The following is a 19,767-nucleotide window of genomic DNA, read 5'->3' on the forward strand; positions in this document are numbered from 1 at the left end:
ATAAAGAATACAGAAGCAGTGTTTGGTGAGCTTGGCTTGGCAAATTGGTGGTAGTTTTTGCTATTGAAATTAACTGTTGTATTAATAATATATTGTCAAATCGAAAGAGACCTGTGTCATAATGTGTCTTCCTGGAGCGTGATTATAAGATGGGATGAAAACACTGCTTAACCAATCCACTATTCACTTCCTTTGCTTCATGCAGGAATGAATGACAGGCTGGAAAATGCATGGAATGTATTCATAATGACTTTCAATCCCTGAAAATAGAAAAAAAAAAAAAAAGAGTTTGAAGGATATTTCTTAGATCCTCTCCAAATGGAAATGTGTGACTTTCCAAGACAAAGTATCTGTAGCATGATCATGGATTCACACTAAATTTTTTAAATGAAGTTGTGAAGGATAACATATGACACAGATCGAAACTACAGTGGAAGAAAGAGTCACAATAATTCCATAAAGAAATTGTAGGAAAGAGTATTTGTTAAAATATATGTAGTCAGATATGAATAAAGTAATCATAGGGCATGAATGATATGTTTTCTTAAAATGTTGACACAGCCAATGTGACCTTTTAGAGATCAACAAGATATGGTAGGATAGGATTAATGAAGGTCTAATCACCTTCACCAGGTTCTGAGAGGTTCTGAACCTCATAAAGTTTATAGAACGCGTATGTATCTGATGTGTGTATAGTTTTTTTTCCCAAATATGTAACAAGAAGAGATGTGTAGCATTATATTATAATAAAAATTTTATGAAAATTTACATTGCTTATAGGAGGATATGATAAAGTATGTTTATGTGGAAATGTAAGCAAAGAGAAAGAAATGTAATAGTATGGTGGAAGTCAAGAGACTTTGTTAGATCATATAGAGAAAACAGATGACATATCTTTGGGGAACTTTTGCTGTGAAGGAGAGATGAGAAGTAAAATGATAACTAGAAGGTGAATTAGAGGTTTTCCTTTGTGTTCCCTTTAAATAAGAGAGATCGGAGTTGATTTAAGCTGATGAGAATGATCTGTTTGAGAATTTGAGAAAGCAAATTGGAAACACAAAATAGGCTGAACTACTCAATTACGTTCAATTCCTAGGTTCATGATAGGGAATAGATCTAAACCACAGAAGTGGGAATTAGCTTTAGAAAGGAAGGAAAACAACTCTTTAGTTCTAACAGGACAGGAGGGGCAAGGGGAGCTTGTTTTTAATGTTAGGAAGAAGTGTGTTTTTGACTAATGGCTTCTTTTCCCTGTAAACAGGAAGGCCATCTGCTGAGAATGGGAGGAAAGGACAGGAAAATGAAGGTTTGAACAGAGTTTTGGTAGAGGGAAAGAGTGTGGAGTGATACCAGAAAACTAGGCAAATATTTAGGTTTGCAAAAGCAAGGAAGAGTTTAGAAACACCGCACTGCCAAGCTTAATATTGATCCTCAGCAAAACTCTAGATCAAATTATAAAACAAATATTTATGAGGACTTCTAAGGAAGAAGAGATAACTGGCACCAACCAATTTTCCCTAAAAGCAAGTCAAGGCAAATTACTCTTATTTCCTTTTGCATGAAGTTTTTAGGTTTGTAGATTATGGGAATATTTTATTTAGGAAATTATTTGGCAAAATCTCTCAGGTGGTCCTTATGAACAAGGTATCACACAGAATGTAAAACTTCTTGAAGAATACTGACTACTTGTAAGGAAATTTGTCAAGGGAATCTGAGAGAGTAGCCATTTTTAGCATGCAATATAATTCAGATCAAGTACACTATCTTCCTAGAGTTGTCACATATGCTTCAGAAAATACAACCAACCAAATAATTAAACCGTAAATAATAAGGCCACCATTAAGCTTGGAATCGTGTGTTTCATACAGTGCAGATTTGCATGTGTATGACTCATGCTCATGAGCACACATGGCTTAAGATTCAGATTCTTTCTTCTGATATTGGTCAAGTTCTCAATAGCTGTACTCAGTAATTTTTTTCTTCTTTTAAGTAGCATGGCCTTAAAATATCCAACAGATGATCAAATAAATGACAATTCTAACAAGTTGTTGGCTACAAAGATACTGACAAAATCATGTCCCACATAAACTTAAAAAAAAAATCTTGATAACTTTGACAATTGAGATTTCTAAGTATATAGGTATATAGTTAGATATAATATGCCCAGTTTGTGTGTGTGTGTGTGTATGTGTGTGTGTGTGTGTGTGTGTGTGTATATATATATATATATAGAGAGAGAGAGAGAGAGAGAGAAAGCATAGGTCTTGGTCGACTTCTAGTCAGAAGACTAGAAGTCTCCCCCTGGTCATTGCATGGAAGATTCAGCCTCCTGATTGGTGAGTCTAAGGGAAACACAAAATTAAAAAGTAGGAGGAGTAGAATCATATTTTGACAAGTTGCCTTTGACACATCTGCCTAAGTCTTAAGTGGAAAATATTTTTTAAAAAAGGAAAATAAAACCAAACACCTCTTTTAGTTCTAAATCTTCCCTTTATTACGACCTTAAAATTGTGATTGGTTCTAAAAATATATTATTAAGCATTCTGAATGTTCAACTGTTTTGGTCTTTGAAATAGTTTCATCACCAATTCTTATTACAATAAGCTAATGACTATTTACCTTGATGCCTGATGAATAAAGAAATATAAAAACAACAAAATAAATACCATGTTAAATAACAGTCAATAAATAACTACAGTGTGTCTTCCTTTTAAATATGTGGTATCTATTCATTTAACCACTTCTTTCCATAGCATTAAAATAAAGGCAGCCATAAATTAGGTGTTTTCATTATGTTTAATTATTTCTCTGGAGAGTGGATGATAAAGGTTGTAGGTTAGAAGCATGCATTGTACAGAATGGTGCTTTCTGAGGATAAGAAGTTCCCAAGGTACCACAAGTGATGATTGGCAGTATAAGATATTATTTCCTTATGACTCATTAAATCTTGTTTGCTTTTCAAAGGAGGAGGAAGAGGGAAAAGATGTTGAAGAAGACACTATTGTGAATCCTGGTAGAGACAGTGCCACAAATCAAATCAGGAAAAAGGAACCTCAGATTTCTACCACAACACACTACAATCGCATAAGGACGAAATATAATGAAGCCAAGACTAACCGATCCCCAACAAGAGGAAGTGAATTCTCTGGAAAGGGTGATGTTCCCAACACATCTTTAAATTCCACTTCCCAATCAGTCACTAAATTAGCCACAGAAAAAGATATTTCCTTGTCTTCTCAGACTGTGACTGAACTGCCACCTCACACTGTGGAAGGTACTTCAGCCTCTTTAAATGATGGCTCTAAAACTGTTCTTAGATCTCCACATATGAACTTGTCGGGGACTGTAGAATCCTTAAATACAGTTTCTATAACAGAATATGAGGAGGAGAGTTTATTGACCAGTTTCAAGCTTGACACTGGAGCTGAAGATTCTTCAGGCTCCAGTCCCGCAACTTCTGCTATCCCATTCATCTCTGAGAACATATCCCAAGGGTATATATTTTCCTCTGAAAACCCAGAGACAATCACATACGATGTCCTTATACCAGAATCTGCTAGAAATGCTTCTGAAGATTCGACTTCATCAGGTTCAGAAGAATCACTAAAGGATCCTTCTGTGGAGGGAAATGTGTGGTTTCCTAGCTTTACAGATGTAACAGCACAGCCCGATGCTGGATCAGGCAGAGAGAGCTTTCTCCAGACTAATTACACTGAGATACGTGTTGATGAATCTGAGAAGACAACCAAGTCCTTTTCTGCAGGCCCGGTGATGTCACAGGGTCCCTCAGTTACAGATCTGGAAATGCCACATTATTCTACCTTTGCCTACTTCCCAACTGAGGTAACACCTCATGCTTTTACCCCGTCTTCCAGACAACAAGATTTGGTCTCCACGGTCAGTGTGGTACGCTCGCAGACAACCCAACCAGTATACAATGGTGAGACACCTCTTCAACCTTCCTACAGTAGTGAAGTCTTTCCTCTAGTCACCCCTTTGTTGCTTGACAATCAGATCCTCAACACTACCCCTGCTGCTTCAAGTAGTGATTCGGCCTTGCATGCTACGCCTGTATTTCCCAGTGTCGATGTGTCATTTGAATCCATCCTGTCTTCCTATGATGGTGCACCTTTGCTTCCATTTTCCTCTGCTTCCTTCAGTAGTGAATTGTTTCGCCATCTGCATACAGTTTCTCAAATCCTTCCACAAGTTACGTCAGCTACCGAGAGTGATAAGGTGCCCTTGCATGCTTCTCTGCCAGTGGCTGGGGGTGATTTGCTATTAGAGCCCAGCCTTGTTCAGTATTCTGATGTGCTGTCACATCTGACCACTACTCATGCTGCTTCAGAGACGCTGGAATTTGGTAGTGAATCTGGTGTTCTTTATAAAACGCTTGTGTTTTCTCAAGTTGAACCACCCAGCAGTGATGCCATGATGCATGCACGTTCTTCAGGGCCTGAACCTTCGTATGCCTTGTCTAATAACGAGGGCTCCCAACACATCTTCACTGTTTCTTACAGTTCTGCAATACCTGTGCATGATTCTGTGGGTGTAACATATCAGGGTTCCTTATTTAGTGGCCCTAGCCATATACCAATACCTAAGTCTTCGTTAATTACCCCAACTGCATCATTACTGCAGCCTACTCATGCCCTCTCTGGTGATGGGGAATGGTCTGGAGACTCTTCTGGTAGTGAATTTCTTTTACCTGACACAGATGGGCTAACAGCCCTTAACATTTCTTCACCTGTTTCTGTAGCTGAATTTACACATACAACATCTGTGTTTGGTGATGATAATAAGGCGCTTTCTAAAAGTGAAATAATATATGGAAATGAGACTGAACGGCAAATTCCTTCTTTCAATGAGATGGTTTACCCTTCTGAAAGCACAGTCATGCCCAACATGCATGATAATGTAAATAAGTTGAATGCATCTTTACAAGAAACCTCTGTTTCCATTTCTAGCACCAAGGGCATGTTTCCAGGGTCCCTTGCTCATACCACCACTAAGGTTTTTGATCATGAGATTAGTCAAGTTCCAGAAAATAACTTTTCAGTTCAACCTACACATACTGTCTTTCAAGCATCTGGTGATACTTCGCTTAAACCTGTGCTTAGTGCAAACTCAGAGCCAGCATCCTCTGACCCTGCTTCTAGTGAAATGTTATCTCCTTCAACTCAACTCTTATTTTATGAGACCTCAGCTTCTTTTAGTACTGAAGTATTGCTACAACCTTCCTTTCAGGCTTCTGATGTTGACACCTTGCTTAAAACTGTTCTTCCAGCTGTGTCTAGTGATCCAATATTGGTTGAAACCCCCAAGGTTGATAAAATTAGTTCTACAATATTGCATCTCATTGTATCAAATTCTGCTTCAAGTGAAAACGTGCTGCACTCTACATCTGTACCAGGTTTTGATGTGTCGCCTACTTCTCATATGCACTCTGCTTCACTTCAAGGTTTGACCATTTCTTATGCAAGTGAGAAATATGAACCAATTTTGTTTAAAAGTGAAAGTTCCCACCAAGTGGTACCTTCTTTGTACAGTAATGATGAGTTGTTCCAAACGGCCAATTTGGAGATTAAGCAGGCCTATCCCCCAAAAGGAAGGCATGAATTTGCTACACCTGTTTTATCAGTTGATGAACAATTAAATACACTAATAAATAAGTTTATACATTCCGATGAAATTTTAACCTCCACCAAAAGTTCTGTTACTGATAAGGTATTTGCTGGTATTCCAACAGTTGCTTCTGATACGTTTGTATCTACTGATCATTCTGTTCCTATAGGAAATGGGCATGTTGCCATTACAGCTGTTTCTCCCAACAGAGATGGTTCTGTAACCACAACCAAGTTGCTGTTTCCTTCTAAGGCAACTTCTGAACTGAGTCATAGTGCCAGATCTGATGCCGATTTAGTGGGTGGTGGTGAAGATGGTGACACTGATGATGATGATGGTGGTGATGATGATGATGACAGATATAGTGATGGCTTATCCATACATAAGTGTATGTCATGCTCATCCTATAGAGAATCACAGGAAAAGGTAATGAATGATTCAGACACCCACGAAAACAGTCTTATGGATCAGAATAATCCAGTCTCACATTCACTATCTGAGAATTCTGAAGAAGATAATAGAGTCACAAGTGTATCCTCAGACAGTCAAACTGGTGTGGACAGAAGTCCTGGTAAATCACCATCAGCAAATGGGCTATCCCAAAAGCAAAATGATGGAAAAGAGGAAAATGACATTCAGACTGGTAGTGCTCTGCTTCCTCTCAGCCCTGAATCTAAAGCATGGGCAGTTCTGACAAGTGATGAAGAAAGTGGATCAGGGCAAGGTACCTCAGATAGCCTTAATGAGAATGAGACTTCTACAGATTTCAGTTTTCCAGACACTAATGAAAAAGATGCTGATGGGATCCTGGCAGCAGGTGACTCAGAAATAACTCCTGGATTCCCACAGTCCCCAACACCATCTGTTACTAGCGAGAACTCAGAAGTGTTCCACGTTTCAGAGGCAGGTTAGTTATGGATCAGAAGGACAGACTGAGGTGTGGTGGTTTGCTTGCTCTAAAAGTAAAGCAAAAATTATGAACAGATAGAAATTTAGTAAAATGGTACATCATCGTTTTTAAAATCAAAACATTCAACAAATCAGTCTCCAGTTTCTAAAGTATAATTTTATTTACTATTTCAAACAATTGTTTAACACGTTTTGGTTTTTAATTTGATTCTCTCCAAACAGACAAAAAATTTTTATTTATTGTCAATATTTCATACTCTACAGGATGCCTTTTATGGGTGGGGGCAATTCTGTTTGCATAATACATTTTTAGTACACTGCTTTTAAAATCAGATCAGAGTATACTATTTTAGATAATTTTAATTTTCATACTTTTGTTCTAAAATAAGTTGTAAACTAATTCTATTTAATCATAAAATGAATTATTAAATCTGAGGGTAATGTGACATAAGCACTTCTCTCTGACACACCCCCTTAGAAAGGAATTAGTTAACTTGCACATTCATATCAGCTTGGGGAGCTTTATTTATTATTATTATTATTATTATCATTATTTATTTGTTTATTTATTTATTTTCTTTGAGACAGAGTCTCACTCTGTCGCCCCGGCTGGAGTGCAGTGGCGCGATCTCGGCTCCCTGCAAGCTGTGTCTAGTGACGCCTTCCCGATTCACGCCATCCTCCTGCCTCAGCCTCCCGAGTAGCTGGGACTACAGGTGCCTGCCACCAGGCCTGGCTAATTTTTTTATATTTTTAGTAGAGATGGGGTTTTCACCGTGTTGGCCAGGATGGTCTCGAACTCCTGACCTCGTGATCCCGCCCTCCTCGGCCTCCCAAAGTGCTGGGATTACAGGCGTAAGCCACCGTGCCAGGCCGGGGAGCTTTATTTTTTTTTTAAAAAAAAGTTTTATTACTAAGTTTTGAGAGTTAATGGTGAAGTTAAAAAATTTTTAATTTTTTTTCTTTCTTAATGTTGCCTAAAGAGGGCAGTGTAAACCATCAAAATACATTTTACTTTATGCCTACTGTTACATACTTTTTAAGTTAAATAATGGGCATTAATATGTACAGTATGTATAGGTATTGTATGGCAAGATGTAAAACAAGAAACATTTTTCTGTAGAAATGAATTTCATTTGTGAATGTATTTTATGCAAATTAGCTTACTGACCAGATGTTTCTTAGAGCAGATTATGTGCAGTGTATATAATACAGATGTCTGCTTTTAATGCCAATAGAAAGAAGAGAGAAGTTCAATTCTATTAAGTATAGAAAATTAATGCTTTCATTGAATTGGTCATAAGAATTTTATAATTTGCTTTTATTAAATGTGAAGGTATTTTGAAATTTAATAATGAAACTATTTAAATCTTAACATTAAGTTAAATCATAGGCTAATGTAACAAAATGCACTCATTGTATAAAAATGAATATTTGCAATGCAGAACATAGACATCAGTCTCATTAGGATATTTTTCCTCTTTGCTATTTCATCTTTTGAATTAGTTGTATATTTTTTTCTTCGGTGCAGCAGCAATTAAAAGTTCGTACATTTTAATAGAGAAGTTTTTCTGTATTATGAATTGATACCTATTTAACATTGCATTTTAAACACTTAAATGCTGATATGTGAGAATGAATAATGAATCCATAGGTCACTATAGTCATTAGTGCTGTCATATATATGAACTCTTATCTGTTCTCAATTATAGTAGTTGCTTTTTAATCTTCATTAGATTTATGCTAAAAGAAAATATCAGGAATCCATCTATCTATTTTACCAGGTAGTGACATTGATGTATTCTTGCTAGACTATACTATTATAGAAAGATATATATAATGAGATGCTAAAGCTAAAATTATTGACTAAAGCTTAATGAGTTTCTCTTCAGTGCACTAATTAGATTTATTTAATTATCAAGAGTATGTTCTCCCACTAATTAGGATAAAACAATATGAGTATGACATCCAACATTATCAAGTAACATAATTAGTGAAGTAAATAAGATCAAACAAGATTAGGGGAAAATTCTGGCCTATTTTTAAAACTGTATCTATAAAATCATATGTAGTCTGTCTTATCCAATAATTGAATATATCCCTTTATCAAATGCATGCAGGCTAGCTCTGAAACTTAAAATTTTATGGTGTATTTCTAGAATGCAGAACAATTTACAGGATATGTTCTTCAAAATACCATAGATAAGGCAAATGTTAGTATCCACAATTTATAAATGAGTACACTGAGACCCAAAGATACTAGATTATTTGATCCAGGTCACATGAGTAAATACGAAACTGAGCCTGGAAATGTGTTATTGATGTCTCTCTTCTTAAAGACTATGCTTTCATGTTGGGGACCAATTAAATAAATGTAATGCTTAAATTGTAACACCAAAATTATAATATCTTATTCTCAAAACATATTTTAAAATGTTAATCTTAGTTTTTTATTTCTTAATTACCTATACATTAAATCTTTTAATTCAGGTAACTCCTATATATTACTGAGCCATATAAAAGCAGATATTTTAGTTTCAAATAAATAAAAACAAAATTAGTACAATTAGTTCCTCATTATAAAACACAAAGCAACCAACTGATTTTGCTTTCGTATGATATCCCATCTTGTGTAAAAGAGCTAGGTTTCATGCCATAGATTGATCATTCTGACTCCTTAATTAAAGGATTTAAGATCAAATATCCCAGAGCACTTTTGAGAAAAGTTTATACACAAGACTACATGTGTGTGCATGTGTGTATACAGTGCCTGTATATAAATATGTGTATATGGTGTATTTACATATATAATGCACTATATATCTTATATATTGCATATATGATTGGACATATCTCATATATATGTATGCTATACATATACAAATGAAATATGTAATTATATATATATACACCCATATACATGTTGCTTTGAAAATTTGTGGCCATTGAAGACCTGCATAATTATATAAGCTTACTTTGTGCATGCATTAATCTACATCACTGGTTCTCAAACTTTAACATAGGTCAAAATCAACTGGAGGACTTGTCAGAACACAAATTGCTGACCCTTACACACAGAGTTTCTGGTTCAGAAGATTTGGTGTGGTTTGAGTGAAGCCCAAAATTTGCATTTCTAAGTTATGGTGATATTGATGCTGCTATTCTGGGGATCACACGTCAAGAAAAACTGATATAGATAATAGTATTAACCACCATTTGTACTATATGAGGTACCAAGGACTTTGCTAAGTGAATGTTTTCATTTGTTACTGACACACTTACTTTCCACCTAGGTAACAATAGTTACAATAGACAAAACTGTGAAGACAACCATGCATAAAATAAGATGTTTTTCTAAATTTAATAAGGAAATGCTCATTGCATTCACCATCAGGTTATTTAGGTGACTAGATAATTCTAGATGAGTCTCCACAAAATAATGGCCAGAGCTTAGGATTAACATTTTTAAAAATGGAGGCTTGGGCTTTTCTCACAAGAATATTAGCTACAATTCAGGGCTGAGTTGGCTTACAACATTTTCACTTTTTATACAGTTTTATGATTTTTGATCACACCTTTGAATTCCATTTTTTCTGGTAAATGCATTTATAGTTATAAGAACAAACATCTCGGGAAATGTGTGTGCCATTTATATTCCTGTGATACATTTATTTATTTGTTTGTTTGTTTGTTTGTTTATTTATTTATTTTGAGATAGAGTCTCACTCTGTTGCCCAGGCTGTAGTGCAGTGGCGTGATCTCAGCTCACTGGAACCTCCGCCTCCCGGGTTCAAGCAATTCTCCTGCCTCAGTTTCCCAAGTAGCTGGGGCTACAAGCGCGCGCCATCACACCTGGCTAATTTTTGTATTTTTTCTTTTTTTTTTTTAATAGAGATGGGGTTTCGCCATGTTGGCCACATTGGTCTTGGACTCCTGACCTCAAGTGATCCGCCCGTCTCAGCCTCCCAAAGTGCTGGGATTACAGGCGTGGGCCACCGCGTCCAGCATGATACATTTCCTTTATTAGTGGATTAAATTCCTGGCCCTTTCTGCTACCATCCTTGATCAATGGAAGAAAGCTATTATTTTAAATCTTAAGTTCTCTCCAATTAGATATATATGTAATGCTATATATGTGCACTTATATTAGTCTCAATTTTCTTAAATACTTAAAGTTAAACGAAGTTTCTCTCTCTCCTATTACTTAAGCATCAAAAGTGCCAAGTGCTGAAGAAGGCATGTAGATTTTGATGGGAAACTCAAATGTGGTTTGAGCCCTTATCATAAGATAAGGGCTTTTTGTAGCACTGTCAGCATGCTGTCATGTTAGAAACCGTTCTCATGCTCAATCATCTTGGTTTCTCACTGAACACACCTCAAACAAAGAGGAAGGATTGTTACTGGCCACAAACACTCACAGTTCTGAAACTCTTTTTTAACAACTTGGAAGGTAATCTCTAGTTAAAGTGATTTTCAAAGTGCTAATGCAATAATGTAGCTGACTGGTCCCAAAAATAATCATATGTCATCTTTTAAAATTAACTCAACGACAAATTCAGACTTTTAATTATTTATACTTGCATTATTTCAGAAGAATTTCTTAGATCTACATAATCCTCCAATTCACTGAAATTGCATTTTTATTTTTTTTTTGTAGAATAAAACAATGGATAAGAAGAGCACTCAAAATAATATTTAAAACCAATCTATATTTAAAATTGAAATAGATTGCTGGGTTGAAAGGTTATCCTAATATAAGAAGAGTTATCCCAAGATTTTTTTCTTCATGAAATTATTAATTGCTTCTAACTATTTACCTAATGGAGGATTAAAAATAATCCTATTTAAATTTATTTTAGAAAATTAATATATATGGTGATTTAGTAAGTAGTGCTGTTTTTCCTAACCATTCTATTTTAAACCAGTAGTATTTTTTAAATTTCACTACTTAGATTTTTCTTATTTAGCAAGGCTTTTCAAGGCAGTGTTATGCTTACCTGTTGCCAAGGCACCCCTATCTGGGTGCCAGTCTCTGCTGGGATGTTGTAGTTCTTCATGTCTAATAGCCTGCCTTATGTTTTCAACTTTGTTTTAATTAAATTGGCTTATAATTGTAGATATTCTTTGCATCAAAGAGTCAAAATTTTAAAGGTAAGTAACAGCAATGAAGGTTGCAATTAATCGGTTGAAAAATGCTGTGACTTTTCCTTTACCTTAAATATCAATTCTCTCAATTTTCTCCGACTACAGAGGCCAGTAATAGTAGCCATGAGTCTCGTATTGGTCTAGCTGAGGGGCTGGAATCCGAGAAGAAGGCAGTTATACCCCTTGTGATCGTGTCAGCCCTGACTTTTATCTGTCTAGTGGTTCTTGTGGGTATTCTCATCTACTGGAGGTAAGTTGAGTATTTGTTTTGGAAAATTTAATTCATAAAGCTCAGATTTTGCCCATATTTCATCTGAAAGGTCTTCAAAGCATATTCAAAATTTATTTTCCTTGCGAGCTGCCATTAATTTATTCAAGATAAATTTGTGAATCCAAAGGCACAATAATGAAAGAGTTAATTGTTCTTCATACATCAATTAAAGGTAAAATGGAGGAACTTCTACCTGTTACTATTTAACACAGTATTTTGACAGTTGTACTTTCATGTTAATCTAATTAATAGACATCTTCATAGCGTTTAACAAAAGTCTAAGCTTCTCATTAGTTGTTATAATTCCAAAAATTAAGAAAACATTTTTTGTATAGTAACTAAATTGTTTTTCAATGACAGAAGAGTTTGTACAAGATGCATATTAACTGTACATACTGATAAAAATGATAACCTGTGCATAAAAGTAAAATCAAGCAATTAAACTATAAATATAATTAGAGAATACAGTTAATGACTATCTTAAGATGCACAGGCATTTAAGATTCTTTATAATTTGCTTTGGGGATGAAATATAACTTCGCTGTCTTAAGTCCTTTAAAGGACAAGAATAATTGTACCAATCATAAGCTTTCCATCCTGTGGAAAGCAGAAGACACAACAAATTAGTGTATTTATTAGGAACGTAGCTCAGTATAACTGTGTCTGTTAGAAAACAAAGATTTTGATGATACAAGGAATCATGTGTGTAAACCAAGAAAGGGCACAGCATAGTACTTTTATAAAATATAGCATACTTTTATTTTAAAAGAGAATTTTGTTCAGAAGATACATAATAATTTTTTTTGTTTAGCAACATCTTTCTATAACTTTATATCGGCATTCTTCATGTGTTCTCTCAAAATATATTCTTGTGGTTTTTTCTAAAATATTTACCATTTTTACTGATTGTTTCCCACGTACCTAGTACTGTGTTAACTATCAGGAAATATCAAAAATGAACAAATGAATGAAAAAAGAGTCAGTGATTTGAAGAAATCTATGCTTATTGAGGGGAAAGAATTTGTCATAAAAACGTATAAAATAGGCCGGGCGTGGTGGCTCACGCATGTAATCCCAGCACTTTGGGAGGCTGAGGCGGGCAGATCACGAGGTCAGGAGATCGAGACCATCCTGGCTAACACAGTGAAACCCCGTCTCTACTGAAAAAAAAAAAAAAAAAAAAATTAACCGGGCGTGGTAATGGGCGCCTGTAGTCCCAGCTACTCGGGAGGCTGAGGCAGGAGAATGGCGTGAACCCGGGAGGCGGTGCTTGCAGTGAGCCGAGATCGCGCCACTGCACTCCAGCTTGGGCAACAGAGTGAGACTCCGTCTCAAAAAAAAAAAAAAAAACCTTATAAAATATTACACAAAAGTGTATGCATAGAGCAGTTGAAATCTAGTGCTAAAAGTAGTCAGAGAACAAAGAAGCATGGTAGGCCAGAATGCTCAGGGTAAGTGTAAACTAAAATATAGGACTCAAGCTCTGTGGAAGTCAGAAAGGAGAGGAAAAGGGCATTCCAGGCAGGGACACAGCAGGGGCAAAGATCGGGAAGTAGAGATGAGCTGTCTTTTGAGTAAAAGCTATTGGATGTTTCGGACACAGTGAGGCCTGGAGCATGTGTTAATAGTTGCCTGTAGTTGGACATTGGTTGGCTAGGGTAGAACGTCTTCACGATCAACTGTATTTCATATCTGACTTCCTTTACTTGAACAGAGTAGACTGCACACTGTGGAGAACAGATCATGCTTTTGTTACCCCACATGGCTCAGGAGTCTATTTCGTTCATAACAAGAAACAAACAAACCTGGTTTCTTTAGTCTGTATCCCAGTGATTCCAATAATTGCCAAAGATTTTTTTTTTTTTTTTTTTGCTAAAGATTTCATGCTTAGCAGAGTGCTTTGAACTTAATACATACTCCATAAATGTGTGTTCAACAAAAATAAATATTGCTTTTCTTCCCATTCCCCACTGAACTTGTTGGCCAACTTTTTTACCACATTGATATGTGTATTCAGATTGCAGGTTTCTATCTAGTCTGATTTTCCCTACCAAATTACTTTTTTAATTAATGGGAGTCTGTGTTAAAAATTGAAAATAAGATGGAGAATATGACTAATTCTGCTTCATAGTAAATAGTGCTAGTATAAAGTTCCAATAAAGATGTCAGAAGATTTATAAGATTGAAATTAGTTTCTTAATCTCTGTTACTTAATATTTCAAGTATATTTTCTGAAAATTTGGAAATCAGTATCTTATTTAATACAATTTGATAGTTCATGGAAAATTAAAATCTAGAGAGGTTTCTATCTTCTATTAGTAATGGGTCATTTCGTCTGTGTTATATGGGGAAAAGATAAAATCTCCAGTCAAAAATATATTAATTTGAGCTTCACTAAGATATTTCTTTTTTCTTCACAAATAGCACTTTAGGTACCTTGAATGCAGAGTGTAATAGTGTAAAATATATATGAATATTTTGGCCAGGCACAGTGGCTCACACCTGTAATCCCAGCAATTTGCAAAGGTGAAGTAAGTAGATCACTTGAGGCCATGAGTTTGAGGCCAGCCCAGGCAACACAGTGAGACCTCCATCTCTACAAAAAAAATAAAAATAAACAATTTAGCTGGGCATGGTAGGGCATGCCATACTCCTAGCTTCCCAGGAGACTGAGGTTGGAGGATCACTTGAGCCCAGGAATCAAGGGTACAGTGAGCTATGATTATGCCACTGCACTCCAGCCTGGGCAACAAAGTAAGACACTGTCTAAAAAGAAAAAAAAAAAAAATCACTTTGATGGTTTTATGTATATGTTTTATATCTATTAAATGTTCTGATAAAAACTGTCAATCTTAACTATTTTGAAATGCTAAGTAATGTTAGGTATCTGACCTACTAACATCTGTTCGAAGTTAATTCACTAAAATATGTAAATTTTGGTAACATAATATACTAGGGGTATTAGGTGCTGAATCACAAGATGATAGTTTTAGTTCATTCTTCAAGGTTTATGTGAATTATTCAAATTCCAGTGAAGCTAATTTGTAAACAATATGATTTCACTAGCCAATATATAAACATTTTAGACCTTTGTAAAAGCTACAGCCGGAGAAAAGGTTTAAAAATCTAACGTCATACCAATAACAGTGCTAATAGTAATGTAGTCCTTATGAATTTTTCCAAGTTTATATATTTAAACTTTTTTAAACAGCTTAATTAGGTAATATTAAAATATCGTTAAACTCACCTCTTTAAAATGTATGACTCAATGGTTTTTAAAGTGTTCTACTATTTCCATAATGATGTTGAGTGTTTTTTTGTGTGCTTGTTGGGCAGTTGTATATCTTTTTTGGATAAATATGTGTTCAAATTCTTTGCTGCCTATTTTTTAATTGGGTTATTTATCTTTCTATTATTGAGCTGTGGTTTTGTTTGTTTGTTTTGTTTTAAGGAGCAGAGAGTGTAATAGGCAAGAAAGATGGGAGAAGGCAGAAGGAAGAAGCTCCCCGTACAGAGACAGAGGGAGGGGGCCTCCAAAGCTGAAAGAGGAGAACCCAACTTGTGTGTTTTTATATATTCTAGATACAAGTCTAGATCTTATCAGATATCTGATTTGCAATTGTTTTCTCCCATTCTGTGAGTTATCTTCTTACTTTCATGATGGTATCTTTTTTAAAGTGGAAAAGTTGTTAATTTTGATGAAGCCCAATTCATCTATTTTTTCTCTTATTGCTTGCACTTTCAGTATCATATCTAAGAAGGCATTGCCTAACCCAGCACCATGTTGATTTACTCCTAGATTTTTGTCTAAGTATTTAACAAAATTAAAGAACTCATGCTTCCCAGTTACAAAACTTTAATGAAAAGCTACAGGAATCAAGAGAATCTGGTACTGCCATGAGAATAGAATATTTAACAAAATTAAAGGACTCATGCTTCCCAGTTACAAAACTTTAATAAAAAGCTACAGGAATCAAGAGAATCTGGTACTGCCATGAGAATAGACATACAGTTCAATGGAATCGAACTGAGAACCCAGAAATCTTACGTTTACGATCAATGGATTTTAGAAAAGGATCCTAAGACTTTTCAATGAGCTAAGAATAGTCCTTCCAACAGATAGTGCTAGGACAATTGAATATTGAATATCCACATACAGAAAGTCAAGTTGAACCTTTTTCTAACACTATACACAAAAATGAACTCATAAGGGACCATAGATGTCAGTGTAAGAACTATAAAATTCTTAGAAGAAAATATTTAAGTATGTTTCTAACCTATTTTTAATGAGATATTAATCCTAAAGTTTTATAATAAATCTTCTATTTTGCCTAGTTTACCTAACTCAAGATTTTCCCCTTATATTTTATATAAACCTTCAGAGGAAGCAGATTTTAGCCAAAAGACAGAACAAATTCAAAGTGAGAAAATCCAGTTATCTTTCCTAGTTCTGCCCAGCATTTGCTATATGGCCTTGGGCATTTCAATTACCCACCTAGGACTTGGTTTCTCTTGTTTACCATTTGGGTAAGTTCACTAGATCATCTTTAAGATTGTATGCAGCCAGGCATAGTGGGTGGCTCACACCTGTAATCCCAGCACTTTGGGGGAGATATATATATATATATATATGATATATATATTTATGCATATAAATATTTATGCATATAAATATATATAATATATATAATTCTCTTGATTTTATGTAAATATATATGTATTTTAAAATATATATGTATTTTAAAATAAATATATATATGTGTGTGTGTGTGTATATATATATTTAGCCGGGCATGGTGTCACATGACTTTAATCCTAGCTACTCGGGAGGCTGAGGCAGGAGAATCACTTGAACCTGGGAGGCGGAGGTTGCGTGAGCGGAGATCGCACCATTACACTCCAGCCTGGGCAACAAGAGCGAAAGTCCGTCTCAAAAAAAAAAAAAAAAAAAAGATTGTAGCCAGACCCAGGAATGGAATAATACACATTCCTAGGTTTTCATTATAAAGACTGTGATGAAAAGGCGTAAATTAAATAATCAGATTACCATTGATTGATAGGACCTATGTCTACAAGTTTAAAACAGTCATCACTTTTTTCATCACGCCTGATGGATAATTACAGGTGACGTAGTTATCAACACTTACCACATAGACGTGAAAACATTTACTGCTTATACCGAACAGATGGACTACAGATACTGAATCTTGTCATACATTAAATAATATGCCTTGAAATCATTTTCCAGATGTTTTATGGTATAATTTACATGAGCCATACCATAAGTTTTTAAGATGCAAAAATGACTTCAACAAGGAAGATTTTCAAAAGATTTTTTGTTTTTTGAAGGCAAATTTTTGAAAGCTTTTTGAAGAGTTAGAACCTGAAAAGTACCAAAGGTATACCCAACCAAATGGCACACAATCAAAAGCAATATAGAAAAGGACTTCACATAAACACAATTGTTTTGGTTGGGGGTAGGGAGAAGAAAAGCAATATGAATTCTCTCTTGATCTTAAACTCAAATTTGAAGGTTGCTGAAGATGCCCACTAACCCAGAATGGAGGTCTTCTGGTACCAGATTGCCTTTTAAGTGTACTGTCACATGCTGTATAAAACTGCACTACAAAGTATAACTAACCAATATGCAAATGACCTTCACCCATAATTTAGCCTATACTATCTTAATTTTTTTTACTTACAAGCTTTTTGGTATTATTTATAAGGTCCTTTTGGGAAATTAATGCCAAGTAGTGTTATTGGGCTACTTATTTTCTAGAACCAAAAAAGATTTGATTACAGATTTATTTGTTTGTCTGTGACAAGAGTAGAATTGGTATTTACCCACAGTATAGTGAACATTAGCAACGTATTCAACCTCAATGCCAACATGTTTTAATTTACCATTTTATATTCTATGAGATGCTGCCTTCTTCCCATTAAGTCATAGTTATTGGTACATCCTCTGTCGATCCATCTGCCCATCCAGCCACCCATTCATCCTTCTCTACCTGTATATCTCATATTTCCCTCCAAAATGGTTTGAGATTTCATTATCCCATTTGAGGCTAAGGTAGGTAAAGAGAATCTAGGATGCAGCTGAACAACATGTGATTGGTGGGATTTACTTGCTACTAGAAATCCATCTAATCATTCAACACATCTTGAACACCTATTCTACTCCTGGCATAGTATTAAGAGTCGGGTTTACATAAAATCAAGAGATATGGTCCCATCTTTTAAAAATGTAATAAAGATATAAGCACAAAACAAATATATTAGAAAACAATTATACTAACCACCAATTAAGGAAAAATACTTAAATAATGTAAAATAATGTCCCGGAAATGAAGATTGCTCTTAGATTGATTAAGTGTATTTTTCAACACAGTCTTTTCTTTTTTTTTGAGAGAGAGAGAGAGTTTCGCTGTTGTTGCCCAGGCTGGAGTACAGTGGTGCGACCTCAGCTCACCACAACCTCCGCCTCCCTGGTTTAAGCGATTCTCCTGCCTCAGCTCTTGAGAAGCTGGGATTACAGGCATGCACCACCACGCCTGGCTAATTTTTTGTATTTTTAGTAGAGACAGGGTTTCTCCATGTTGGTCAGGCTGGTCTTGAACTCCCGACCTCAGGTGATCTGCCCGCCTCGGCCTCCCAAAGTGCTGGAATTACAGGCGTGAGCCACCATGCCTGGCCAAAATAGTCTTTATATGGGCTTATGTGAATAGAAATTTGGGTTAGATGCAGTGGAAAAGGAGAAGCTGCGGTGCTAAAGGCCGCTTAGGAAATGAAAGCCCATTTCACAGAGAAGATACCTCTGAGCTGTCTTGAAAGAAGACAGTGTTTGTCTGGCATATTGGTGAGTGAGATACTTTGGTTAAAAGGAGAGGTATGTTTAAAGCAGAGTATGTAAATACTGAGTTAGGAGATAAAAGGCAGGTTTATTTATCTACAATGTTATATTATTAGAGTATAAACTTCAAAAGAAAAGTCTAACAGGGTGAGGACCACAGACAGGTAGGGTTTAAGTATTGAGAAACCTTGGATATTATAATCTAAATATCTGTAAAATATATAACTAGAATACATGAGCAAAAGTAAAAGATAGATGTGAACCCATTAGAGCTGTAACAGTGGAGCAGGAAGACCTGTTCTTTGAGTACCATGGAGTACTTAGAAGGGAATGAGTTTTGAGTTAGTAGAAGACAAAAAATCTAGCAAATAAGAAGGATTCAAAGGGAGTGATCTCCTTCTCACTGAAGGTATTCGGACTGGACCTTCTTAACCATAGGTTAGAGATGCTGTTGAAGGGATTCTTGTATCAGCTGTGATATTGCACTAGCTTTTTAAAGGCATTTTGCAATGTTAAGATTCGTTGAAATATTTTTCAAAACATTTCACCAGCTGTGTAACTATATTTTGGAGAAATCAAAGGGATTTTAATTCTGTGGTCTTAAAAGCATGTATCAGGCCGGGCGCCGTGGCTTAAGCCTGTAATCCCAGCACTTTGGGAGGCCGAGACGGGCGGATCACGAGGTCAGGAGATCGAGCCCATCCTGGCTAACCTGGTGAAACCCCGTCTCTACTAAAAAATACAAAAAAATTAGCTGGGCGAGGTGGTGGGCGCCTGTAGTCCCAGCTACTCGGGAGGCTGAGGCAGGAGGATGGCGTAAACCCGGGAGGCGGAGCTTGCAGTGAGCTGAGATCCGGCCACTGCACTCCAGCCTGGGCGACAGAGCGAAACTCTGTCTCAAAAAAAAAAAAAAAAAAAAAAAAAAAGCATGTATCAAGTCCAGTGTTTTCATATCAATATGTCA

General features: G+C 35.8%; 1 protein-coding gene across 1 annotated transcript in view; it reads left to right on the forward strand.

Annotated features, from left to right (window-relative positions):
- The window catches only part of LOC113224820 (receptor-type tyrosine-protein phosphatase zeta-like), a 193,107-nt gene that overhangs the window by 138,916 nt on the left and 34,424 nt on the right, over positions 1-19,767 (forward strand). Inside the window, exons 13-14 of the mRNA XM_026454314.1 lie at positions 2,965-6,532; positions 11,785-11,929. Coding sequence (XP_026310099.1) covers positions 2,965-6,532; positions 11,785-11,929 — 3,713 coding nt within the window. The remainder of the gene's footprint in view (positions 1-2,964; positions 6,533-11,784; positions 11,930-19,767) is intronic.

Source organism: Piliocolobus tephrosceles, unplaced genomic scaffold, assembly GCF_002776525.5.
Source record: "Piliocolobus tephrosceles isolate RC106 unplaced genomic scaffold, ASM277652v3 unscaffolded_40, whole genome shotgun sequence".
Lineage (NCBI taxonomy): Eukaryota > Metazoa > Chordata > Mammalia > Primates > Cercopithecidae > Piliocolobus > Piliocolobus tephrosceles.